This window comes from Ixodes scapularis, unplaced genomic scaffold (assembly GCF_016920785.2).
Source record: "Ixodes scapularis isolate PalLabHiFi unplaced genomic scaffold, ASM1692078v2 PGA_scaffold12__126_contigs__length_90152505, whole genome shotgun sequence".
NCBI lineage: Eukaryota > Metazoa > Arthropoda > Arachnida > Ixodida > Ixodidae > Ixodes > Ixodes scapularis.
Genome location: NW_024609838.1, coordinates 7,374,185 through 7,401,661, shown reverse-complemented (window position 1 = coordinate 7,401,661; position 27,477 = coordinate 7,374,185). Strand labels below are relative to the sequence as shown.

Here is a 27,477-nt window from a genome sequence, read left to right as displayed (position 1 = left end):
ACGATTAAATATCACCAGCTCAACTGCACAATCACCGACTTTTGATTAAAGTGGAAAGATATGGTTGTGTTTTCCTTGTCTTACACGTTTATAATTTCCTCAATCCTGCATATAAAAAGCTCAAACTTTCACCGAATACGCAATTAGGTGGTGCCTTTTACCTGGTCAAATTTCACGTCCTTCCTTCCTCCGACAAGGCCAACAAACTTTCCAGGGTCAACGGCAGACGTGTTCGCAGACGACCAAGTTACCCGTGGTTGTAACTTGTGGCGCCGCCTCCCGATAGACACAGAGGGCAGACGACGCACCCTGTCGCCTGCTCGCTGCGCCTATCAGGAAATGGCGCCACAAGTTGTCTTGCTAGGTCATCAGTCTGGTTGGTGATATGGCAGCTACGATGAAGAACATGGCATATTAAACCAGAGGCTGTGGCACATAACTTTGTTTATTAATCAACACGTTCCAGGACAGACAAAATAAGGAGCAAAAATAGCTCACGAAATAAGACCAGAACAGCAAGAAATCAAATTCATCAGTTAATTTCATGCAAATACTTGCTCGCGATAGGCCATGCCTGGCTAATTCTTCCTATCAGTCAAACAATTTTCTATACAATAAAATTGCTCAAACATGTTTTTAAAAAAACTTTTTTTTTTCCGTTTTCGATTGAATATTTGAGATCGAGGAACACGTGTAGGAACAAGACGCCCCTTCAGGTATTTCTCAGTCTCGGATACGGTGAAAGTTCTCCAGCTTTTCTTAATGTTCTCTGCAGTTGCTAACCTCATCTTTATCAGAAACCCACGAGAGCAGGTTTTTACCAAAACCCAGTGAGACAACTATCACGGCTAAAAACGTTTCTAGGGCACAGGCCTAATGATCAAATACACTCCAAAAGAAAAGGCTGACAGCTTTTCGAGGTGACACTACCTTACCACAAACATGCAGCTGTTGATACATTGATGCTGTCTGAAGATTGGGCATATCAATCTCCCTACAAACCTCCCCTCCTACAGAAACAAAAAGGGGGAAGGGAGATGTCCCGACTTTTGTGCCGTTTCCTAGTATCTCCTCATAGAAAAACGTCTGCACAGACTAAACATCCTCGAACAACGCTCACCATAAAAACTCTCGAATGCAGCAAAAATCAAAAGCCCAGTACAAATTAACCTATCGACGAGCAACTTCGCGTACGAAAGAAAAACTGTCGGATCGACACTGACTAGATACTACAGCAGCTATCTCGATAAACCCTCTAACTTCCGAGTAACTTCGTAACACTAGGCATATATCTAACAGGAATATGAGGTCAACAAAAACAAGGTGCATGAGGTGTCCCCCCCTCACTTCCAGGCGTAAATTACACCTGTCTGGTGCTGTGCCTAGGAAAGGATGCCCGATACGAAAGAAATAAGAAAAGGTGTGGGTAGCGGCCACCCCTTGCTCCGCCGAGGTACATACAGTCTCTAGGTAGGAATGCATGCAGAGGCGGCATATGGCACTTGGATAACTGACAGTTTGTACTATCCGATGAACAAAAAGCTGAACCAGGCAAAAGCAGCAAGCTCCACTCAAACTGGAGTGAGCAACTGGACTTTGGAAGTAGTCTCGAGACTGCTTCTTGTGCCGTTAGGACTAGATGCCAGCGTGTGTTTATGGAATACTTAGCTATGCCAAAGCCACAACTGACTTACAAGGAACACTCGAGGCTGCGAGAGCGAGACTGTCTAAAGAAATGTGATAACGCAAATTCATTACCTTTCTTAGTCAGCGTGGTTGACATTGAGATGCAAAGGGTTTGTACCCAGGTTCATCCTAAATTAATAAAAAGTGATGCCAACGCTACAAGCAGGAGCATGTTGACTCGAATGAGGGCTTGCACTGCACAAGAGCACACTAAACATCCTCCAAACTTCGAGTTTGCCCTCGTATCTTTGGCCTCGTTCCCACTAATGATAAAGCAAAAGGTGGACTAGATAACAACTACTATATACATCAACAGCAAGGTTGCCTGGCAAAGAAGCCGAGGCGCAACAAACAGAAGCGACTAAGTCACACTCCAAATAGATTTATGTGACTAGCGAGCACTCTATATAGGTTTTGCCCAAAACAAATTCCCTTGGAGCAAAAGCAGCAGGTCTCCACCCCAATGCGTAACAAATGTTGATTTATAACCCTACTCTTCCAAAGAGCCTGCAAGCGTTTCACGCAGCGTATGGTTTTACCTTCAGAGCCGTTTTGGAAAGTACCGATACCAAGGCATCTTCCCAATCAATTGCGAGAAAACGGTACTCTGAAATGCCCCTTAGGCTATGAAGGTTGCCTGCACTAAAAGATGACACACCTTGGGGAGACACTAATGGGAACACTGTGAGAAAAAGCAATGCTTGAAATCAATAGACCGGCGTAACCGGATTGATTTCCTCCCCAGTCTCTGTCAACTCTCGACACAATGAAACAATGTCAACAAAAACAGCCAGCAACATTCCCAACCACCCAACTTTTGTAAACCTTGCGCCTGCCGGCAAACTGACGAGGCGCCGGCAGACGCGCTTGCGTCTGCCGGCGCCTCGTCAGTAGTGGTACAAGCGGGATATGTCTTTCTGCCGGCACGCTCCCATGACTTCAACTCGTGGCTTCCCCCAGACTAGGTCAGTTCTTCCTATAAACAGCAAGGCAAACATGTCAACAATGTGTCTTTAAATCAGGTGCCACCAAAGAAAACCGAACAACTGGCAGAGCGATTGCTCCCAGTCAACCATGAGGCAAGTGCTAGTGGTCAGTTAGTAGAACCAATGCAGTCCCAAGATTATCGTAAGAGCTCACTGTATGACACTTGTCACCGACACATCGAATGGGTCTGGCTGGCACTGGCTAAGACAACAAATGTCGCTTTTAAACATTGTACTGTTGCCGCCGTGGATGTGTGCGAGCTCTCCGGTGGTGACGACCATGCACCGGATGGAGCTTGCACCTTGCCCGGTCAACTAGCCTAGACCGTCCTAAACATCCCGGCCCAAATTAGTTCTTTCATGTGGCCACATAAAAGACGTTAACCAGAAAGGATGCACATTTTCTGTCTTGGCTTAGTTTGGAAAATGCAGGGGACGAGCATCTGTGTCAACCAAGAGCCACATGAATGTCTTCAGAGAGCACAGGCTTCGTTGCAGAGCTGGTACCACAAGACTGTGCTCTCCACGCACTCGTGCACCCACTCTTCTTTTTCTCCCTCCAAATTGCAAAACTGGTCAGGCCGTACAAAGTAGAGGATGCATGCCCAAAAATCTTCTCGGGGGTTTTCTGTGGCGCATAAATGAATTGAGCATTGCACGTGGCCAACATTTTACCAGATGGCAGCTCCGGCACTAGAAGCCAAATGCCAAAGTTGCACCCGAAACATCCTCCCAAATTGAAAGTTAGGAACAACATTTCTAAAAACCTGCTCAAATGACTCGACAGGATCAGGTGGCAGCAGCTTTTCTAGCAGTGGAAGCTGTCTTCTATTATCAGGCTCGTTGGAAAACAGTGCCTGAATCGCATAGAATCAAGTCACTATAAGTTATGGTACGACGTACAGCCACTTGATTTTTTCCACCGACAAAGAACGGCAGCCTTAGAAACAGCTTTCACATTTTGATTCAACATAATGTAACGGGCACATGAAACCTTTGCATTTAGCCTTCAGTGTCAAGGCTACCTTCCGGCAAACTTTCGGCATTCTGCGATTCATTTTTGCACCGTGAAAAGCCCCTGGACGGATTCTCAAGGTCACCCTGCAGCGAGTTGCGTGACAACTTGAATAGGCATCCTACCTCCCAATTAACCTTTGGAGGGCACACACTTAAGTGTTTTAGGGTAGCACAATCCAGTCAGTGGTCCTACTTTGGTTCTTAGACATTCGTCCACTTTAGAAAGATTATAGTTCCATAGCCAGATCAATTTATGATACCCTTTACCAAATTCCTTCGGCCATAGTTTAGCTCACCCTTGATGGACCAGAGGCCAAAGCTACACACTGCCAGGTCCACTTCGGCACGTGCATCAGTACGCGCATCTCGAAGGTGTGAGGAAGCAACTGGCTTGTGACTGGACCTGGCGGCCCCCAGATTTGGCCTCTAGCACGTCGTAATGTGAGGCCAGGTATGAGCCAACATTCCAGACACCTATACTACAAACATCGCAGGCCTACAACTCCACTCCAGAGTTCTGGAATGCCTTCCAGTCCAGGCACTTGAGGCATCTGCATATTAAGAAAAGCGGGACAAACTCCTCCCAACAAGCCCCCCAGGAAAAGGAGGAAACCACCCATCGTGGCGAGCAGAGCTTTGTGGGAGGCAATGGTATAACCAGACATTTTCTTTCCTTGCGGGGATGGCCACAATAATCTTAGGGTATGGGGGAGGGGCACAATGCAATATGTATAGGGTGCGGCCTTAAGAACCAACACATTTGGCACGTCCTGCAAAATTCCCATTCCAAACGTACATGTCTGAAATTGGGCACGTAAACATAGTTTTATGTCTACTTTTTTCAGAGCTCAATTCAGAGGTAATAAAATATTAGAAATAGAGCAAAAATGGCGGCCGGGCATTTTCTATGGCCTATACCAAACGTTTGTCGTCTACACACCGGTTTATGAGCTCGCTCCCAGATAGTCACTCTAAATAGATTTCATTAAAAGTATTAATTATCGCGATGATCTCGCTCATTGTCAGCCTTTAATATTGGTGCTGAGTGTTTTTTGCGTTCAACAAGCCACCAGGGAGCGAGCTCGTAAACCAGTGTGCAGACAACAAGCAGGCTGGTATAGGACATAGAACATATATGGCCTCCGATTTTGCTTCATTTTTAATATATTTCGCTAGCTCTGCGTTGACCTTAAAACAAAAGATAGACAAAAAGCTTCTCACGAAACTATGTTAGCATGCTCAATTTCAGGTTTGTACGTATGAACTATGAACTTCGAATTTTGCAAGGCATGACAAATGTTTCGGTCCATACGACCACCCGCTGCATGTTATAGTCTTGGCTGAATTATTGGGGGGGGGAAAGGGGTAGGCTCAAGTTTGATAAGCTCCCCCACCTATGCCACCGCTGCAGGGGCAGATTTACGGGTCAGGCTTGGGGGGTCTGCAGAGAGGTGTGAAGTCACGAACGAATCATTGCCTGTGAGGATTTGCTATTCCACCAGGAATTAAACATTTCCTCTTAAAATAAGCCGGCGTATGTGTTTTTTTTCCATAAATAAAAAAGTTGCCCTGGTGGGAGGGACTTGTCCCGCTTTTCTCAACCTGCAGCAAACTCCATGCGGCGAAGCGTGCCGTTCGGCACCCTAGTCCCCCTTGGGGTCCTCCGTCGGGGCGGGTGCAGCCCCGTGCGCCTCCATGTGGGCCCTCCAGTGGGTGACCACCAGGAAGCCCCGCCCACACAGGGGGCACGAGTGGGGGAAGCGGCGGGTGTGGATGCAGATCTCGTGGCGCTTCATGTTCCGCAGGTGGCTGAAGCGCAGCGGGCAGTGGGGGCACTGGTAGGGCTGCTCCCCGGTGTGGCTGCGCAGGTGCACCGTCAGGGCCGAGTTGTGCACAAAGCTCTTGTGGCACTCCCGGCACACGTACGGCTTGTCCCGCACGTGCGTGCGCAGGTGCACCTGAAACGCACGGCAGGCCGCCGTGTGAACGCCGTTCGGTTTGCCAAGTGCGAGGATGTCTGGCGAGAGCTTCGCGCCGATTTGCCTGCACCCATTTGCTGTTGCTGCATCAAGTTCCGATACTTTTCTGTAAACTACCTTGTGGGATTTTACAGAAAATAAAATAAAAGCATGGGAGGGTCAGCGCGTTTCCGAAATGGTGCCTTACATGGCTGAATGAGCGAGACGCTGTCAAGATTCCAAAACATGTGCTCAAACATGCAAATGGTAACCCAACCTAGGAACCATCACTAGCAGGCTACCCAGAATTCCCGTACATATTGCACAGCCTTAGCCTTCTTTCTCACTGCAAAAAGAGGAGAAGACTGAGAGTGACTGTAGAAGGTGCTGCAACCAATCAGTGTCCAGCACAAGACTATCGATACCAATTTCAACACCTAATTTTCAGCACCATCAGGCTAGCCAGTTAAGTGCAAACCAGAGGATAATCTGTATCGTCTTTACAAAGAAACTAAAATAAAAAAAACAAGTTTTTTACAAAATACCTAAATGGGACATTATTTTTTTCCATTTTACCACGAAAAAATTAATTTTTTAGCAATATTTACGTAGTTATACACAATTTAGGTGGAGAGGATGAAGGCTACAGCCCGCTAAGCCCCGCCCGTGCTTACATCTCTTATTGGCTGGAGAGATGATTGATGTATGAAATGTTGGTTGTAAAATTGTATCTCCGTGCCGTAATAGTATTTTAATCACCATTTTTCTAGAGCGCGGCTCTTAGGTGCCCATTTCCGGCTTAAGCAGCGTCGCCGTCACCGTAACCACACATTGCATTATGGGATGTTTCCCATAATGACGTCACACGTATACATCACGTGTGAGGCCATGGGCGATGTCACAATTAGGTCACTCGTGAAAGTCACGACTTTCACAGCAAAAGTCATGTGAAGGTCACGACTTTCACAAGTGAGGCCACGAAGGCCACTCGTGAAGGTCACGACCTCACAGTGAAGGTCACGACTTTCACGTTACCTTCACTTGTGAAAGTCGTAACCTTCACGAGTGACCTCACAAGGGTCACAAGTATTGTCACGCGGGTCACGAGTAAGGTCACCAGGGTCACGAGCGATGTCATGAGGAAGGAGGGAGGGAAGGGAGGGAGGAGGTTGAGGAGGAAGGGTGGAGAATGAGGAGGAGGAGGAAGAGGAGGAGCTTACCCTCCTCTCTGTACCCTCCCCTCCTCCTCAGGAGCTGTGCTCTAATTCGGCATTACAGGGAATTGTAAACGTCCCATTTTTTTATGCTTGACAAACAAATAATCTAAACATTCATTCTTGTTTTCAAAAGTATCCCAAGACTGCCTATTCTGCTTTGGTGTGAAACAATAACAAACATGGCTTCTGGTGTCTGCAAAGTGCTCAACGAGCGCAGCTCGTCGAATTAGTCTAATTTTTGAGTGCAAGTAGTTTTGCATTCACCGATGTGCTTAGAAAAAGATCTCCTCAACCGACCTACTTTGCAGCAAACAACTGTCGCAAGTACGCACATTCGGAAGCGCCTTGCGGGTGCTTGTTTTTGTTGCGGGCCTGCCCCAAGCCTAGCATCCCGCGTTAACTGTTGCTTGATCTGGCTTGATCTTTTCTTATGCGCGTGTTGATGCTGAATAAAGATGTTGGTTCCTATATAAGTGGCCCCGCTGCTCTGTGAATTGTGCAATCGTCGTGAATGCAACCATGGTTACAATAATGAGAAGAGACCTACACAGGTAAGAACTTGCGAGACATTTGGCTGAAGGCAATCCAGCGTTCGGCTTGAATCTAGTTTGTCTGGGCATGTTCCCGTCATTTCGCTTCAAAAGGCAAGTAGCTCAAGTTTTGCAGTGTACCTGGCCTGCCAAAGCAAATATTTTAAAGTCATATTTTAATTGTGTGCCATTATGCTCACGTGCACCTTGCCCATGGATGCCATGCAAAGATATAAGAAGATAAAAAAAAAGCTTGAATGAATGCACATTTATTTCGTTGCTTCTTTTTTTAGTCTTCTCAGTCACTTTTTACCGTGCATCGACAGATGCTGACAGACGCTTGTATTAGATTGTGGCTTGTGCATGGCGATATGCTAGAACGCCGCTTTCATGATGGCCTCTCGCAAGTGTTGCAAAAGTTCTTGTTCTTAGATGGGGGCAGTACAGCAGACGAATGAAGGCGAAAACGGACGCCGACGCGCATCTTTCATGTCCGCGTCCTACGGGCATTGCAGACAAACCATGCCGAAGCCTGTCGTGCGTCTGCTCGCATGACTAGCAGGAGGTGTGAGACGCCAGGCTAGACGCACCGGATGCCGCGAAGGGGAGACACTAGCCTTCCGATCGTTGTCTGCTGGGCAGCAGGATCAATCCAGTAGTAATGGGCGGGGATTAGAGCAGGCCGTGACTTCCCCCTAAATTGCGTCTAATGACGTAAATGTTTTGCATAAAAAGAAATGATTTCGTGGAAAAATTATTAAAAAATTTAAGTGTCCCGCCTATGCTCTTGAAAAAAAAACTTATTTTTTTAGATTTTAATGTTTTTTTAAGCACTCTATAAAAAAGCTAAAACCCCCCCAACTGGAGGTGTCACCCAAACACATGGGCATTTTTATGTCTTCACTCTAATACGCTGCAACTGTAGGGCATTTCAAGACCTAACATGGTGTTTCTTTACACCTGTACCGTTCTTTAGAATGCTGCAGGGTGTCAGACATAGTTTACGACTACACCAAGAGATGAGGACAAGGCACAAGACACCCAATCCTTGTTTCTTGGAGCAGTCAAAAGATATGAACCACAACCAACTAGCCTAATGAGCCGTCCTATGGAAGAAATTGGTGACAAGGGCAATATGTTTCCAAATTGTTTGTGTCAAAAACCCTTTGAATTCCACGAACGCAATTATGTAGCTGTCGTTTCAGGGGTGGGCATTCATTAAGGGTTTTTGGTGTATATGCGCAGAGAGACACGCGGTAGCATAGCACGTAAGTAGCTGCCATATGTCGCCGTTTGATCAGCGTTCCCACACCACCCCCTTCGTAAAACACAACTAACATTAGTAGTCGTGTGCGATTAGTGGATTTTTAGTCTGAAGCGAATAGTGGTATTAGTTGAATATTTTCTAATAGAATATTGAATAGTCTCTCCAAGCCTTTCACTACTGTTGCACCATGATTAAACGAAAGCTAAACTAAACTCGTGAAGGCTTTTCCCAAGCTTTCACTTGTCCATTTATAAGCTAATTTTAATCTTATATATATGAACTATGACCTCAGCAAGCCTGATGGCTAGGGATGGCAAGTAAACGACAGATTTGACATAAAATTAAAAGCTATAGAGATGCCTAGCAATACCTCGAGTGGATTTACAATTCTTGCATTACGCAAATGTTTTTTCTTCAATCTCGAAATGGAAGAAGAAAAAAAGTATCGCAAATACTGAATGCAGGTTGTCAGAGCGTCTCTCTAAGATATGCTCTCGCATAACAGCCATAGATTAATTTTTGAACATTTCCCTACGTAGATATCAATGTACGCAGTTTCCGTTTCTTTTTCAATGCACCAGACGTGCGCGCGCCCCATCCCACTTTGAAAGTGTGCTCTTTTCCCAAGCACGTAATTGCAATATTCATACTTTTCTAAGTGTTGATTGCGGCGTGTAACCCTGTTGAGTGCACTTTTTACCAAGCACCGGTGCACTGAGGAAAAACGACACCCGCGGAAACGAGCTTCGTGGGTGGTGCTTCTCCACAGTGCACCTGTGCTCGGCAAGAAGTGCACCCAACCGGGCAACCCGCCGCACAATCAACACTTCGAAAAAATATAAATATTGCAGTTCGCCTCAATGAAGATATCGAACAGTGCATTATTTTAAACTATTAGAAACTTCGAATATTTTTACAACACTAAAAATTGATACTTGCCTCATATTTCACGAAATTGCACGCAATTAACTTTGCCCCGTCCGCAGTGGCGGTTCTCGTATCGTACGAAGGGAACTTTTAAGCAGGCATTGGCACGTTTATTGCCCATTTTTATATAAAATGCACCGTCTCAACCAGAAATATTGCAAACCCAATAGTTTTGCCCGATCATCTCTCCGAGCGGGAATTCATAGTGGATTCTGCGGTACACATTAGGTCGACAGCAACCGGCCAGCCGCCGCGGCCTGGTAGGCCAACACCGGAGCGGTGAAAGGGGCCCACCTGCAGGTAGCTGGAGCAGGTGAAGCGCAGGCCGCACACGTCGCACATGTAGGGCCTCTCGCCCGTGTGGGTGCGCATGTGGGTGCGCAGGTTGCCCACGTACTTGTAGCGCTTGTGGCACTGGGGACACACGTTGCCAGCCCCGCCCTCCACATGCACCGCTTGCACGTGGCGCACCAGAAACTGCCGCCGGGCAAAGGTCTCCCCGCACGTGGGGCAGGCGTGCTGGCCCTCCCCGCCGCTCCCCTCGTTGTCGCCGTTCTGCGGGAATCGAGCGTGTCACCTCACTGCGCTCTTACCACAAACTTCAAATATTAACAATGACTGAATACGCAAGCCCAGTTGGGGAACCCATTCACAAAATAGAATGCATACGAAGTAAAGCTGCCCAATCTATTTTCAAACACAATCAATACACAGACTCTGTCTCTTTCCTGAAGTTCGTACCTACTGCCCTGACCCGGCAGAGGCGCAAGAGGCCACGAGGTCCGAAGCATGTAATCGAAGCAGGGAAAAACAACGAAACCGAGAGACACTTACCTAGTCGCAAAGTTTAGAAGCTGTGGACAGTGCACTCTACACTTAACAAATGGCGACCGGTATAAAAACAGAGCAAAAAGTTGGTTGGAGATGGAAATTCGACCGAAGAAACCAAGACGATGATGATGATACCTAGCACAGCATAGCACACCAAGCGGTCGGTTCGGCAGCGCTAAAATAGTGCTGCCAAACCGATCCCATCCATCTGAAACATCGAGCCAAGCCAACAATTAAGCCAGCGAAATATCCAAGACGGCAACCTCCCGGCGGCCGCCACTCGTAACTATTTGAGCCCGAAAAATCTAACATTTGGCCTGCAAGGTGTCAGCACAATTGGTCAATAATATATACTATTTTGATTGGGTGAGTCACACAGTTCCTCGTCAATGTCCGAAATAACGAGGAATCCGAATTTTCAGCATCCGTAAAATACATACCTGCCAACCTGTGGACTTTCAAATTCGTAAAACTCCCGCGGCTGCGCGCGCGCGCATGAAGGCGGGGAGGGGGGGGGGGGGGGCGGCGTGTTTTAGCCTCCCTACTGTGCGAAACGCTTACATCACACATGCATGTGCTGAAGAATCCAAACTTCTCTCCCTTCCCTTTTTGGTCGGCACGAAGCACGGGGATTCCGACGTGTAGGAATTCAGGAACACCTTTTGAGGTTTGGAGTTCGCCATTGCGCTGCGAAGCCACCGTGACCAGGGGAATGCTACGATTACACATGCAACAGACACACACAGACGCCGCATTTACCGCACTGCTCGCCTCGAAACTGGCCGAACCACAGAGGCCCAAACACGTCTGAACATGCCGAACCATAGTGAATGTTCAGTTTTCGAAGCTCTATGGCACCACAAACCGAAAACAGTCAAAGATGGGCTCCATTTTCCCATTGAAATTTTCAGAAAATCACTTATAACTTTTGATTAAGTTATCGGATCGGGCTGAAACTTTGGCATCTGGTTGTGACCTCTAGCACTAACTTTGGGTGGAGAATGAGCGTTCGGCGATGCCTAGTCTATTTTTGCGGTAACAAAAAAACTGTAATTTCTTTTTTTGTGACACACTGTATGTTCCCTGCAGTAGGCTCCGTAGACACAACTTTGCAACCTTTGTTTGGCACTCTTCCGCGCACGTGAGATAACGTGCCGCACACAAAAGCCATCCTCGGAACTCACTTGTTTGCGCGACGTTGTCAAGGTGCACCGAGAAAAGGCACGACGCCGTCGAGGCTACTTGTGCAAGCACGTGGCTTCGTTCGACAGCTCCGTCGCATGAGCGCGCATTTCAGCGAGGTGCAAGACGAAACCACGTGCGTGTGCACTATTATGGGGCTACACCAAGGTGGGAACTACACTACCCTCGACAGAGTAGCGCAAAGAATTTGCCACCAGGTGCGGCGTGCCACACCTCGCGGTAAATTTGTTGCACGCGATTACCCTCATTCTCCCAGTCACCCACGAGTTCAGTTAGAACTGACGGTCAAATACACCACCCCTCGCAAGGTTTACTGTTCCTGCAATCTTCGGCGTTGATCTATGCCCTCGAAGCGTGCGAGTCTATACTTGCATCGTTCACGTTCTGTCTGTTCTTAACAAAGTATGTCGTACGTACCTGGCCTCGGTTTTATTTTGCAATATTGTACATAAAGCCGAGCTCCCGCGTTAGTGGGATGGGGTGTTATAAATTGAGGGACCCGCTCCAAAAGGAGAAAAAAATCTGTCCGCACGCTACGAGCCAAAAATGTTCATTACAGGTGTAATTTAGTTACGAATTTTCTCTAGCAATATTTCGAGGCACAGCTCCGTTCCTGCAATACATTAGAACGGCCTCGACATTTTTGGTGACACGTGCCGACACGGACGACCAAGGCACCCGACAGTCGCGCTCGTGGCGCCATCTCCCAATACGCGAAACAAGCACTTGGTCAAAACGTTTACTTTCGACCAAATCCTCACACCTATCAGGGGATGGCGCCACAATCTCGAGTCTCGATCGAGTCGGTCGCCGGCACCCGTCACTGAAAGCGTCGAGGCCGTTCTAATTTTTTGCGAGAATTTAGCTACACTTCAAGAATATTACGAGACAAAGTCCGCCACTAAAATAAACTCGATGTGAAAACTCTAGCTTTTTACATGCAGGCAGCAACTTTTCCGACTCATCTTCCGTTGGTCCCTCGGATTTCCGACACGTCGGCGAACGAGGGAGGAGTGCCCTTGCCTTGTCGTGCAGCCGCAGGTGGACCCTGAAGTACTTCTGGCGGGCAAAGCGCTTTCCGCAGGTGGGGCAGCGGTGGGGCCGCTCCCCGGTGTGCACGGGCAGATGTTCCCGCATGGTGGTCGCATTGCCCGTCGAGTAGGGGCACAGCGGGCACTGCAGGGGCCCGCGCCGGCGCGCCTTGTTCGCAGCCCCGACGCCCCTCGCCCCGCTCTCCTTGTCCGAGCCGTTGTTGGCACCGTCGTTCTTCTCTGTGTTCACCCAAAGACGAGCACATCCATATTTGCTCTTGCAGGAACACGTTTGACGCTCACTAAAATATTTCCTCGATTAATCCGCAGCCCTAAGCTTACACCGTCTATTCATGTTTAAAGGCAAGTTTTGCGAGAATCTCCTACTTTCTTTGTGAATCAAATCATCTCGATTGGCCCCATCGCTGGAACATTCGTATAACACCCTCGATGCAGTGGATATTGACGTTTCAAACTCAAATATATTTCCATTTAAGTTGCTTTTGACTAATTTGTAATCTCATTGTTTGTGCATCATTACCGGGGCATCAGCAGTTCACGAGCGCAGAAGATGAACAAATGAAGAAAAAAATTAATTAATTTTAGGCGCAGTTTGTTTCTTCCGACCCAGCCAGCTATTTCCTGCCGAGGACGACGAATAATATATGGTTTCACACCAATCGCACAGTCTCTGATGCACAGCCACTGTCTAGTTCTACTAAAGTTACTGAGAATGCAGTTTTTAGCTGCTTTCATAGAACAAGAACTGTGCTCTCGTTCTACTAAAGCCTGATCTCGGAGCGAATAACATTGAAAAAACTGGCTAGTTATAGGGCCAATCGAAAGTTGAACAACGTAAATGAGTTGATATTGATTTACGAAGACTAAATATGAGTACTGCAAAATATTACACTAATGGGAAACAGTGATCCACTCTGAAACTGACGTTAAAAATGCAACCACCAGCTTCTCAGCAGGCATCCCATGGGTTGGCTGTTTGCCAACCCAGATAAAAATAACCATTGAGAACCATTGGAATTTCAATTGGTACCAGTTGTTTCCAACTCGTTCCAATTGGAAATTCAATTGATGCCAATTGTAACTAGTTGGATCCAATTGTCAAAAAGTAAACAATTGGTTGTGTCAGTTGGTTTCAATTGGAAGTTCAATTGATATGTCAATTGTAACTAGTTGCATCCAATTGGCAGTAAGTAAACCATTGGTTGTGCCAGTTGGTTCCAATTGGAAGTTCAATTGATGCCAATTGTAACTAGTTGGATCCACTTGGCATTAAGTAAACAACTGGTTGTGCCAATTAATGGCAATTGCAAGCTCAGTTGGCACCAAATTAACTAGTTGAATCCAACTGGCATTAAGATGTACAATTGTTATGCCAATTGGGACGAAAATGTCCAGTTGATTATCACAACTGTACTTTTCAATTGGCACCTGATACACAATTCTATCTTCAGTTGTCTTTCATTGGTTATTTTAACCCAAATGAAAATTTAAAGTGGTTTCACAAGTGGTCCCACTTTACCAATTCCCACTTTCAACTGGTTTAGTCAAAATTATCCCAGTTAGGTTCAGATGTCCTACTTGTAATTTCAAGTGGCTACACCTTTCTTTCATCATTTTTTTTACTGAACATGTGTAAATAGGCTTGTAAAACGCGCCATTACTTTAAATTGTGTGATTTTTTGATGAAAGTCGTATGGAGGAAAAATTGTACATATATTTTTTTTTTCAGCCCAGTTACAATTAAAATATTGGTACAATCGGAATCATAGCACTTGCACAAATTACTTTTTTTAAATATCAAAATGAGAAAAACTTGCGCATGGAAATTAAATTAAATAGGTCAGAATTTTTTTTTTTTTATTTTATGTTATAAATATCCGGATATTTTTTTTTTTTTTGCTAATATTGGCGGGAATTCTCGGAAACGTCTGTACACACTGGGCAACAAAGATGGCGTCCGGGAGGGAGCGCGTACGCACATGGCACGTTGGCAGGCACGGCATCTGTGGCATGGTTACAGCAGATATTTAAGAAAGTTATGTTGTTATACTGCTGCGAGTGCTGAACAGTGCGGTGATCATTAGTTCATCTGGCCTGCCACTTCGTTGGAGCGTGAAGGATGGATAGCAAACAGTTATCAACTCAAGGTGAGGACACTTCTTTGTTTCTTTTCTTGGTGCTTGCTGCGTTGCAAATCGGCGAATTCGTAGTAATAAATATGCCGAGACACCTTTACCTTTATGGTCAGTACAGGGTAGGAGCTTGCACGAATGAAACTTTACAGAAGAGAATTTTTCGATCTGTCAGTTCGAAAGTCGCGAAAGGGCACGAAAGTTGACGCAATGTAATCAAGTGCTAGTGCGAAAAAAAAAGTGTTTAAGCATTTTTTAAATATACTATAGATTCCTGAAAGCACTTACTTGCCATAGATTTAGAGTTGCAATATGCCAAAAATTTGGCATGTTGCATTAAAGGCTAGGGTTACGTATCTGGCGAAGTTTGAGCGCGCCACGATCTGTAGTATCACTTTTGCGGTGAGAAATACACTATTTTCTTTTCTCGGAAAGACGCAGTACTTTGGAAACATGTTTTTGTATGACTCAATGCCTCTTTAGAGCTGGAGATAAACTTTTGCTGGAAAACTTTATTAAAATAGAGAACACTCAGGAACACCCAGAAATGTCTCTCTCAAACCTCTGTAATTATGCAGAATGTATAACTATGTTATAAACGCTGCAACTATGCAGTATCTGTATAGTTACAGCATATTAACTGCCCTAACACCTAGTCGTTAAGTATCGTAAGCATGGAATCGGACTAGTCAATATGGTCACAGTTCCTTTTTTCTTTGCAACGTAAATAAAAATACATGCTCCTAATTATCTTCTACCAAATTTGCCCATCGATTATGGATGTACTGCATATATTGCCGAATGCACTCCTTCGAGCAAAATAGAATTTTAGTTGATCCATATTTCTGACCATTCCGAAATGCCGCCTGCAAAGCCTTGTCGGGTGGCTTTGGCCGTCTTTTGCTGCACATCGAAGACTTGATTTATAAATAAAGAAACTCCTGTTTTATTAAGCGGAAACGTCATTGTTCCTTATTGCAAGCTAAATATGAAGACTTATGTAGATCATGCAATAATTCAACCTATATTGGTGCTCGTAGGAAAGCTGCAGAGGAAAAACTGGACCAGGAGGAAACTACCGAACCAGAGGGCAACACCTGAACAACAGGACGACGGCCAAGCAAGCGGAGGCCGAATGAATGAATCTCTTAATTACAATAAAAATGGCAAACATTACCTACTAGAGTTTCATTGTCCAGTTATCACAAACGGTTTCCCCAATTGGTTTCAACTGGCAATGCTCAATTGGGTATCAACAATTGGAACCAACTGGGATTTTTTCAATGAGGAGTCCGAAATCACAAACGGTTTTCCCAATTGGTCGTGCCCAATTGCTTCCAATTGGCAATGCTCAATTGGGTTTTGACAATTGGAACCAATTGGGATTTTTTCAATGAGGAGTCCGAAATCACAAACAGTTTTCCCCATTGGTTCCAATTGTCAGAAACCAATTGGACCCAATGGACATTTTTAACTGGGAAGCAACCTAGTGCCCTGATGTCCCCTTTGTTTTCCAAGGACGTTTCTTGTTCGCACTGCCACTTCTTTCGCCATGTTTTTCTGCTACGTTTTCAGTCGTCCCAGCGGACAATTTCTTCTTGAGCTTTGTTTTAGAGGCCGTAGTTTGTAAGCGCTCTTCGACCATCAAGCACAAAGATTATTGACTCCCTGCTCACTCGAGCACATTGTGGTGCTAAAGGTAGCATTCACTAGCAACCATAGTTTAGTATGTTCCTGCTCAGCGCAAGCTTACGATTAGCTATAATGCTTCTGCAATGTGCATTGCACACCACCTAGATTGTAGTAATTCTTCTCGGAAGGTAAGTAGGGGCTTGTTTGGAGCCGGCGTTCATCGTAGTAAACTCGCTTATCGGCTATGAATGTGCAATAACATTTGCTACAGATGTTTGATGTCTGCGAAGCAAAGCAGTAAAACAGCCGTAGTATCTTTCCTGACTGATCGTAACTGTTCTAGTGACCACACCAGTTGTACGTTTTGCGGTACCGCGATGCGACCTTTGTGTCACACGACGGCCATGCAGCTGACTACAAGGGTTGCCATCATGCTTGAGCTAGTAGTTTCGGTTTTGCCGTAGAGCCTCGAAACAAAACTTTGAGATAAGCTATCTACAAAACTACACGAGGCATCGGAAGAAAGAAGGAACTGACACCTCGTAACTCAGGGACACTTCCTTCACTTAAATCGTTGTAACCCTAAAATCGAGAAAATGTACTGGAGTTACCCTTTAAAAGTATAGGCTGTTTCAAAAGACTTGAAGTGACAACCCTAATCAGCGACAATACCCTAATTTCCTTCGAAGCTTATAATTTGGATCGAGGCATTGTCAAACACAGAAATGTCCTAAGAAACCACTGTTACACATAGGTAGCAAATGACAATTCCACAAGACGCTGAGCGTTTCCAATGTGTGCCAAGCCCTTACATGCATCCAATAGAAACCTCCAGGTGGACAAATCATGTTTCCAAAAATCTAGAAGCTGTGCAGTCATTCGGACACAGGTGCAAACATCTTTGCTATTTACTTAGTCCACGAGAGCGAGAGAACTTAGGCAACGAGAAATACCCATAATGCTCACCTTGGAGGCTTTGGTTGAGGTTCCCTAATGCTCCCAGCCAGGACTCTTTCCCAGTCTGTAAGCAGTTTTTGTTCCCACAATCAGACGCTTCTCGACCGCAACAGGGGACCAAAGTTCTGAGCCAAAGACAGTGCCAAGAGATGCATCGTAGCTCCAAATAGCAATGACACGTGGCTTGCTACCAACATGGTTGTGTTTATAGGAAAAAGCACGGTCACGGCCGAGTGAGCAGGAACAGTTGGTGCAACCATGCAGGCAAAGCAGCACCTTGCACGCAACCTCGGGACCTTGGCCTCCTGTTCCACGCTTCGAGTTAGATGTACCATCTCGGCACTTTCGTCACATAGCCACGAGCTCACTGGGCTACTTGCAGAGAGCTGCCCACAATCGCTTGCACACTGAGTTCCCACTTGAGTGAATGTATGGTACATTCTATGCTAAATTTTACAATCCTATTCAAACTAAATGTTTCATTAATTACCATACAAACAAAGAGTTCCACTGGTTATTAATAATCATCAGCTACACTCTTCAAGATAAAATATTCAACTATAGGTTGTGCCAGTAGCTGTGTACAAACAAGATTAGAGAATCTGATGCCTCATTGCAGCTTTCACTGAAATATGCCCACCATGAGAACACCATGACTTTAGAGCCGAAACTCGTCATAACAGACCTTGATTTTGACCAAGATTTCGGTCTGTTGCAAAAGGAATATGTTGTATGCAGATAGGAAGTTGAGTCAATGGTATGTCGAGGAAAACCAACCAACTTCAGAAATCGGTATGTTATATCCAAATGTTTGTTGTAACCAGGTAGGTCGTAACGAGCTTGGACTGTAATGAGGGCTGTCACTAACTGCATAATGGACCCTCTTTCCTGTTGTTCTCTAAACCAAGCAACATGCAGCACTAGCCACATTCTCACACAAGGACGCTAGCAATTGATCCCGACGTTCGCTGAAATTTAAAATGAGCTCCTCAAGCCTTAGCTTACAAAAGCGTTATTATAACGGCTGTAATGGGCATCAAACAACTGTGAATGATGATAGACGACAGTAAAGAGTTTTGACCGCAAACTCACCGACAAGCAGACCTGCAGCGGAACTTCCTGGGAGTCATCATCCGCCGCAACATTTGCTCCTTCCGTGGCCGCATTCTCTGCACCGGCAAAAACCAACAGACGAAACTACTGCTGACAAGGTACCCCACCACAGACATTGGTCTTCTATCTGCATGTCACGTGATGCAAAGAATGCCTGTTCAATCCCAAACCTTTCATATCTAAATGCGCCATTTCTTCGACAGGGGACGAAACAAATGGCTGCTGCATGTGGCACCGTGCTATCTGGGTATCACTTTTACCGAATCCAATAAAAATGGATGCGACGGTGATTGCCAAAATATCAATTATGCCCACTTCAAAACTTCTCACCCCCAAAATCGCCTCGAGAAGCTTCAGCCATGCATGAAACAACCGGGAAGACGTCAGTTTCGGGACGTTTCTCGGTTATCAAAGGTATGCCTAGATCCAACGTCCGTCAGATGCTTCTTTGAGTCGAGAGATCTTGCTCCGGTTCTCACCTCGAGACAAAGACTCGTCGTCCGTCGACACTGCAAGGTCCGGCAGCACCGCTCCCGGGGACGGGCTTCGCCTTTCTTCCTTCTTGATCTGGCAAGTGGGACAGACCCAAGAAGGACAAGGGTGAAGAAGACCGTCACATGACCGAGGGGCTTGCTGCCCGCTGGCAACCAGTGGTCCCTTGCTAACCTCCTTCTCAAGACATAGTTTGTCTTTGAAGCTGCCAAAATAGACCCTTTTCAAAACTGCGTCTCATCTGCTGGTAGCTTCTCCGCCAATTATCCGAGTAATCCGAGCATGTATTAGATGCGAGGGCTGAGTTAATGTTCGACGCAAACTCTGCTCAGCGTTCACCAAAGACTTTATTCCAATCCCCCGACCAAAAAATGGCAACTGGCAAAGTTTTGAAAGGGGTCTATTGTTGACCCTATCCCCCTCAAAGTACCATGCAAATCACCTCTGTTCTCCTCAAAGCCCATGGATGTGTCGGAGTACCCGGTATGCAGAACTCTCAATCAGCCGTGTTTCTTATGCTTCACAAAGTTACCTTCTGAAATGGGGGGACACAAAAAGGTGCTTACCTTATCATCCAAATAAAGGGCGTTAGGGACGCCGTACAGGTCGGGTGTCACGTCTGAAATTACAACCAATAAAATGCCTTCACAAACTAGGAGGACTTGAGGAAGAAAGCATGCGCAATCTCTCATTACGGTGCTCCCTCTTGAAAGGGCCGTGCCCATTTAAGAAACCTTCCGGGAAAGTTCCTTCGGCAGGGATCTAATGCCCGAGGTGCCGCGCGAAAATTTAATCTTATGATCTTGATCCCTAACCTGGCAACTCCCAGAATTGAAGTTTCTTGCAATACTTCTGCATCTGTCACGTATTCTATACAAATATTTTGCATTCAGATCCAGCTTTTCTTTGTTTATACCCCGTCATTTGGGAAGGCTAACGTCACGTTCATCGAATGACATTTGTGTGATCAGTGAATCAGCTCTCGATTCCGACCAGATGCAGGTGAAGTGTGTGGCGTTAGTATAGTCCTGCATGCCGAAGGCCAAGGGTATTTATTACGTTTGCAGTTCTTAGCATTACACCTGGTTCCACTGCACCTATAAAAAGGGCTGACGGCAAATAGAAAAAACAACTTTCCAAACATCACCCATTGTGATGACGAAACAGAGTACCGAAGTTGCCCATAGGCCCGTTTCCCTCAGGTGGGGCGCGAAAGCAATATGCACCCATATGTAATGCTGACTGTAGTGTCTGCAAGGCGCAACCCAAAAGGCGGCGCTGTAGTCTCCGACAATGCACGAGGCACGTTCGAACACAAGCGTCTGTCAGCGCCTGTCCGTGTGGTAACACCGTGCACCCAAAACGAAATGCAGCTTGTGGTTTCAGCGTTTCATCAAAATACCAAGAATGCATTCTTTTCAGCTGCTTTGTGTTTTTTGTGGAGTCTGTGAGCAAAGCAAGGGAGCGTAACGACGCGCAATTGAAACACACTATAAAAAACTTTCAGCCTTTTCACTCTGGTGAAGAAGGAAGTGCAGCAAAGCTGTACTATGTGCCGCCATCTATGAGCGATGGCAGCAACCAGAGTACCGGCAAGCCGGTAGTCTGCATGCCGCCATCGCTTATAGATGGCGTTAGCTGTCCTGAGGGTTGTGTCGAGACTTTTTTGTCCACAGACATGGAACTGGAAAAACTAGCCTTCAACAGCTCCGCTGTAAAAATGTTCTATGTTGGTCGCCAAAGCCACCGCTCACAATTCAAGAGCTACGAGACTACCGAATAAAGGCTTCCGGCAAACAAGTGTTGCCGGTTGGCCGTCGACCGACTCACACTCCTCCTCCTCAACGTCAGACTCTGGCTCCTGCTTGACCTTGAGGTTCCAGGGCTCCAAGGGGACCGCTGGGCCCCCCGTCAGGGCCATGCCTGAAGGGACCACAGGGTACACTCAACACACATTGTACAGAGGGGCCATCGTGGAAACTGGCCAGTGAAATTGGTTCATTAGTAGACTACGCTATCACCATCATTTACTATATTAGCTATTGGAAACATTCTTACCACACAGGTGACAAACATGCAATAGAATAAAAAAAAAGCAACACCTAGCTTAGCCCAAAATCCGTCTGGTTCAAAGGAACTGTGTTGGAGTACTCTATTCGAGGCTTTGGTTGGAGTATTTTTTTCAAGGCTTCGGTTGGTGTAGATCTTTTTTATTACTAATGGACAATATATGATTTATGGACGCACACCAACTGGGGAAGCAGTTGTGCTCGTACCACAACTTATCAACTGCCTATTTGCCGGAGCCAGCTCATAAAAAAAAAATTAATTATCATATATTAATTTTCACTATATACTTCTCATCTATATGGCCATCCAAAGTGCCACTTAGCTGGACACATCCATTCACGATCCTGGAGTGTTACGTTGATAACTGCACAGCGGAGTTTGTCAGGAAAACTTTGGTTGTGCGACATCTATGCTGACACATTACAGGTGCATTACTCAACTGTGGCACTGTGATGATGGCTTGAAGTCCAAGAGTATTTACCTTCTTTCAACCAGGACAGTTAGGTGAATGCTCGAATGTACCATCCGATTCAGAGTGAATTCTAAAGTACTTCTTCTTTCTCTTCTCACTCGAAGCAGTTCTCTTCAGGGGCGGCACCCAGTCTATGCTCACAACAAGAAAGGGAATACTCAAGCTTGGGATGAAGGTCATGATGGTCAGATGTGATGACTGTGATGATGATGGTGATGAGATGGGGCAATTGCAATGACGGGATAACACCTAGAAAAAGGATTCAATTGTGTCTTCCATCTTTCTTTTTTTTTTTCTTTTCTTCAACCAAAAAAGCAGTTTTCTGCAAAAACAAGAATTAAAGGGATACTGAGCCGAAATTTCGAGCTCACTAAACAAGGCCCGGCAGATAGGCGGGAAGCTGCAAAACCAAAAAATATCCCTCATACGGCGATATATCTAACGGATGGCCGTATTTTTTGGAAAAGAAGTGCGCGATTAAACCCGGCCGATGAGGCCGACAAGACAAGGCACGTCACGATTCCCCCCATTCTCTCCTCTCCTCGCTACGTCCTGTCAAGCTGGTGAACCGAAGCGAGGAGGAGAGAAGCGAGGCCGCTTCTCCTCATTCTCAAATTCTCCCAGAGGACAGTTACGTCAAAGAACTCGCTTGATCGCGCCCTTCTTTTCCAAAAGTATGGCCATCCGTTTGAGATATCGATGTACGAGTGATCTTTTGGAGTTCGTAGTGCCCGGTTCAACACTTCTGCAGCCTCACTTTGCGAAATCCAAATTTCGGTTCAGTATCCCTTTAAGAACAGTTTGCATGCCTACTTACTATAAAATAACTAAAAAGCTATGAGAAACAAAAAATAAAAGCCGTTTACGACTCCCTGTAACGCGGAATTAGAGTGCAGCTCTTGAGGAGGAGGAAGGAAGGTTACTGAGGCTCACGTGTTCTCGGGGGGGGGGGGGGGGGGGTCATGTGACCTGGAGGCGTCACGTGGCCTGGGGGGTCATGTGACCATCCCCTCCCCACCCGAGGTCACTTGACCCCCAAGGTCACATGGGGGGTCACGTGACCTCGGGAAGGTCACGTGTTTTCGGTGGGGGGGGGGGGGGGGGGGGGGGCCACATGACCCCCAGGACAAGTGAACTCCCAGAGAAATTTTTCCGCTAGATTTAGCGGGGAAATTTTTCCGCTAAATCTAGCGGGGAAACTTTTCCATTAGATCTAGCGGGGAATCTTTTCCGCTAGATTTAGCGGGGAAATTTTTCCGCTAGTTGAGCAGGGAAATTTTTCCGCTAAATTTTGCGGGAAATTTTTCCGCTAGATTTAGTGGGTAAATTTTCCGCTAAATTTAGAGGGGACATTTTTCCACTAAATTTAGCGGGGAAACTTTTTCTGCTAGATTTAGCGGGGAAATTTTTCCGCTAGATTTAGCGGGGTAATTTTTCCGCTAAATTTACAGGGGACATTTTTCCGCTAAGTTTAGCGGGGAAATTTTTCCGCTGAAATTCTTCCGCTAGATTTAGCGGGGAAATTTACCCGTAATGCACCGCGCGGTTACGCCGACGGCGACGGCGACGCCGCTCAAGCCGGAAACGGGCGCCTAAGAGCTGCACTCTAATAACGCAATGCAATGCTTTAGTCATCAATAGTGTGTAAAACGCAAAGCTGTGTGATAACCAAGCTTTGGGAAGAGGTTCAGCAATGACCACGCACTGACTTCCCCACCACCAAATTATATTCGGAAGTGGGAACTGATTAATAACACAAATGGACCTTACACTAAACGCTCCTCCGAGGCGAGAATCAATAGGGCACACAATAAAAAAAGAACAGAATCCTTCTGCTTTTGACATTAATGGATCGAGAGAGGCCGGGGATTTTCAGTTTTGCTTCGCACCCTAAAGGACTGTACCATCGCATCTGCCAACGGGGTGTCACGCGGCTTCATTTCCAATGGACAGACGACAAAAGCGATATCCATATTCCACGATTACGGAGATTACATATAGAACCGTCGACATTTAAATGCAGAAGCTCGCCCTCAATTTATTTTACTTCGGAAAGCAATCTCCGGGAAAATGAAAGCGCGACATAAGGAAAAACGCTCTGCAGAAATCGCGCTTCGGGGAGTCGTCCGTAGCAGACGACGCTGATGACGCGAGTGGGCTCCGAAATCAAGAACGTCCGATGCCCTTTCGAAACTAGATGAACGAGCAAAAAAGAAAGAGGAGAAAACTCGCTGAACATTGACCTCGCATTAATAAAACGAAAATAAGTATGAATAAAAACAAAAGCGAATAAAAAGTGATACGTCCAGCCGATCGAAGAACGCGAGGAACAAGTAAACAAAACCAAAACAAAGCTCAGCTGACAAAAGCGCGCCGCATACATCTAAGCCTAAACAAACGAAAAAAAAAAACTGTTTGGAACAAAACGAAAAACACGTGTCTTCGTGGATGATACCCGAGATAACGCTATGCCATTTGCCTCCAACAAACAGTACCGAACTGAGGAACATCACGGCAACTTCAGCTCCTCAACATTCAAAACGGCCGACACAATAAAAACCGATAAAAAAACAAAACAAAGTGCCGTTAGTTTCGCATGTATGCGGGTCGTGCGCAGCAGTCAGCACATACGGAAACGTTTCGGGTTACTTTTCAGGCGCGCGCGCGAGTCCGTGGAATCGGTGCGGCGCAAGGCGTGCTGCGATTGAAGGGGCAACGTTTCGGGAGATCCACTTACCGCCTTCCTCGGTCGCTCTCGACGAAAAGCGGTCGATGCGTCGTCGCCGCCGTGGAAGGCCGCGCTGCCCGAGCTACGCCCACGGTGAACAGACGACATTTCGGATAGTGCGCGGCGTCACTTGCGGGCTGTGCTGTCGCTCGGCGTTGCTGTCTGCGGTCAGCGCTGAGAACTGCTTCGTCTGGGGTAACGCACTCGAGACGGACTCCATGTTTCGGAAGGTTCGGACCCGACCCGAGGTTGTAAACGCGCTATGGAACGCGTTCGACCGGCAGCTCCGGCAACCCGGGCCGGAACGTCGTCGGCGTCGCCGTCGCTTTTCCTGCAGTTGGCGCCATCTGGCGCCGCGAGTTGCAACCAGAAGTCCGGTGCGCGAAGTACGAGCCGATTTTGAAACCACGACATCACGAAGCGACAAACGCATGAGTTTAAGTAATCATTGAGGCCCGCCTGTACACCCGGGCGACGAACAGTTACTCTGGTTACTGCATTTTTCACCCTGTTTTCCTGTCATTCCTTTTACTTGCGTCTACAAAAAATAAAATAAAAGCTCAGTTGGAAGCAAGGTTTGGAGAGCGAAAAACCCAGATCAAGCGAAAAAAAAAATATATATATATATATTTCTTAGTGCCTGCGTAAGATGAGCACTGGAAGCACGTGGCCATGCGTTTAAAGGGACACTGACACCCCCCAAAATTTATTTTTAATTTTTTGCCAGGCGCTTCATTATGGTGTCGGAGGACTACCCAATTAATATTTTGCAACAGAGTACCGTATTTTTTTAATAAAGCCAAAAGACGCAACTGCTCGAAACCGAAACCGAAACCTGACGGAGGTCGGAGAAGTGGAGAGAAGAGAGTGGAGTGGCGGAAGTCACGTGGCTGCACCCGACCGTGTGTTGTTTTTTTTTCTTTTTTTTTTCTCCTTCCCGGTAGCAGACGACATGCGGCGTATGGGAACTGCTCGCCGTGGGATTCTTTTGCAGTTATGTTTGTTCCGCTCGTTGTTCTGTACTCCAAGATGAGTTGTTTTGTACATTGAGGAGTTGGAGATGAGTAGTGAGTGCCCGTGGTGAATCTTGATCGGCTCCGAAAAGAATACACCCAAGATGTTGCGTGAAGAGCTGGCTCACATGTCCCGCGTCCGAAACAGAAGTGGCATTGTGCGACAGAGTTTCCGAAAGATCAACGGGATCGGGACCAATGGCTGGCTGCAATTCCTGTAGACCATTTACGGGCACCTCGGGAAGCGGACGGTACCTGATTTATATGCTCCTTGCATTTTGTGGAAAGTGATTACATTGAGTTCGCAGGTGTCAAAAAGGAAATCCCATACCATTTAATTCAGCGACGTGTCGTCCACAAAATTTGTTTCTTATTTTTTGTTTTTGTTTCTTCAGTAATAATTTAAAAAAAAAAAAAGAAATGTAGACATCAAAAGTATTTAGAAAAAAAAAAAAGGGTTTCACGGGGGATCGAACCAGGCTCTACCGCGTGTGAAGGGGGACGTCTTTCCCACTGAGCTACTGGAACATTTTTTTTTTTTTTATATCTTTATTACTTATTTTACAAATACCACATCACACGATCAGTCATACCTGTATGTACAGTCAAACATGCGCTAAAAGCAACCTATTTACAAACAACTATCACACGTTTCCTTTTTTCTCATTTGGCATCTTGAACATGTGGCCATTAGAAATACCTTAGAGAAAATTACAAAACTTGTAGTTGAGACATTTGAGCGAAAGTCACTCACGCGCAAGGTACATTTTTATCAAAAATCCGGAAGCCCAAGGCATGCATCAAACATGGGGAACCAGTCAGGTTGGCTTAGTTTTGAGGCATAGATACTTCTGACTTGCGCCACTTGTTGTAAAAAAAGCGATTTCGTCGTGCGTGGTTTCTCCGCATGCCTATCTATCATACGACACTTCCAGAGACTATGTAATCCCAGAAGCGCGAACATGTCATACGGGACGGTCTCGTTTTCTGAAAACGGTAGGAAGCGAAGGCTGTAATCGTTGAGGACTAAGTCTTTTTTTAGCGTGCGTTGTAGCACGTCCCAAAATAAAAACGCGTCATTGCAGTATATAAAACAGTGCTCTATCGTCTCTGGCTTATTACATAATCTACAATTAACTGTCCAGGGAACAAATATTCCCCTTTTTTGGAGATAAGTTTTTACGGGCAAAGTGGACGTATGGAGTTTAAAGAAAAACGTCTTGGTTGACGGAGGCACTCCCATTTTCTTTACTCTTTTAAATACGTCACTGATGGGTTCCAGCGTGAAGCGGGTACGATAAAGTGGAAGAGAAAACAGGCTTTCGGTAATGCTTCTTGACAATTCCTTTCTGGACACACTGAACAGATATTCCAGTGAAAACCTCGCTTTGAGAAAGCTAAATGTGTCTACCACCTCCTTTAGAAAGCCCCAAGGCCTACCTTGGAAAATTTCGCCATTTGAAACAACCAGATAATTTAAACTCTCAGCAAGACGTCGTTGGAGCATTACTCTGAGGAAATCGTGATTGGCATTCTTAAAGAAAAAAAATCGGGAGACCAACTGACGGACAAATACATGGCACAATCCTAAACCGCCATATTCCAGGGGAAGGAAAAGGTTATCCCTTTTTATGGGTTCCCAAGTTGAACACCATATAAACGTAGCAAATATTCGATGAATTTTTTGGATGTTGGTTCGAGAGCAATGAAGTACCTGGAGCACGTACATAAGTTTTGAAGCCAGAAATATATTACAAACGCTGGCTCTAGCGAAAATTGAAATGTCTCTTCCTTTCCACGCGTCTGTTTTTCTTTTCAATGTGGTTGCCAGGGAAGACCAGTAGGTTACGCTACTACGAATTTGTGCGAGCGGTACTCCAAGATAGGTAAGGGGACTCCTGTTCCACGCTATCCCAGCAAAAAAACGGGGTTTCGTGGCCCAGGAACCATACCAGTAACCGTTGCATTTCGATGGGTTTACTGAGGCTCCTGTTACCGCGCAATAATGCGCTGTGAGATCAAGTGCCTTCTCAACGCTTCTCTTGTCCGAACAGAAAAATGCAACATCGTCTGCGTAGGCGAGGACTTTAACCTTAACATTGGCCAGCGAGTATCCTTGAACATCGTCGCTCCTAAGGACGCTAAGGCACAACGGCTATAAGTACAGGGCGAAAAGAAGCGGGGATAGCGGGCA

At 46.1% G+C, this 27,477-nt stretch overlaps 2 protein-coding genes across 2 annotated transcripts; both read right to left on the bottom strand.

The window, feature by feature from the left end:
- Window positions 1–425: 425 nt before the first annotated feature.
- On the bottom strand, window positions 426–24,603 carry LOC115328528 (zinc finger protein 13). The gene is made up of 9 exons (XM_029989742.3): window positions 24,280–24,603; window positions 20,831–20,923; window positions 19,567–19,619; window positions 18,988–19,075; window positions 18,488–18,564; window positions 17,405–17,459; window positions 12,646–12,893; window positions 9,883–10,143; window positions 426–5,647 (listed from the first exon to the last, which is right to left on the bottom strand). The coding sequence occupies exons 2-9, from the start codon at window positions 20,919–20,921 to the stop codon at window positions 5,333–5,335; spliced, it is 1,188 nt and encodes a 395-aa protein (XP_029845602.2). The 5' UTR covers window positions 20,922–20,923; window positions 24,280–24,603; the 3' UTR covers window positions 426–5,332.
- A 1,452-nt stretch (window positions 24,604–26,055) lies between these two features.
- LOC120838929 lies at window positions 26,056–27,139 on the bottom strand. Its single transcript, XM_040209083.3, has one exon. It carries the CDS (start codon window positions 27,010–27,012, stop codon window positions 26,056–26,058), a length of 957 nt encoding a protein of 318 aa, XP_040065017.2. The 5' UTR covers window positions 27,013–27,139.
- Window positions 27,140–27,477: the final 338 nt, after the last annotated feature.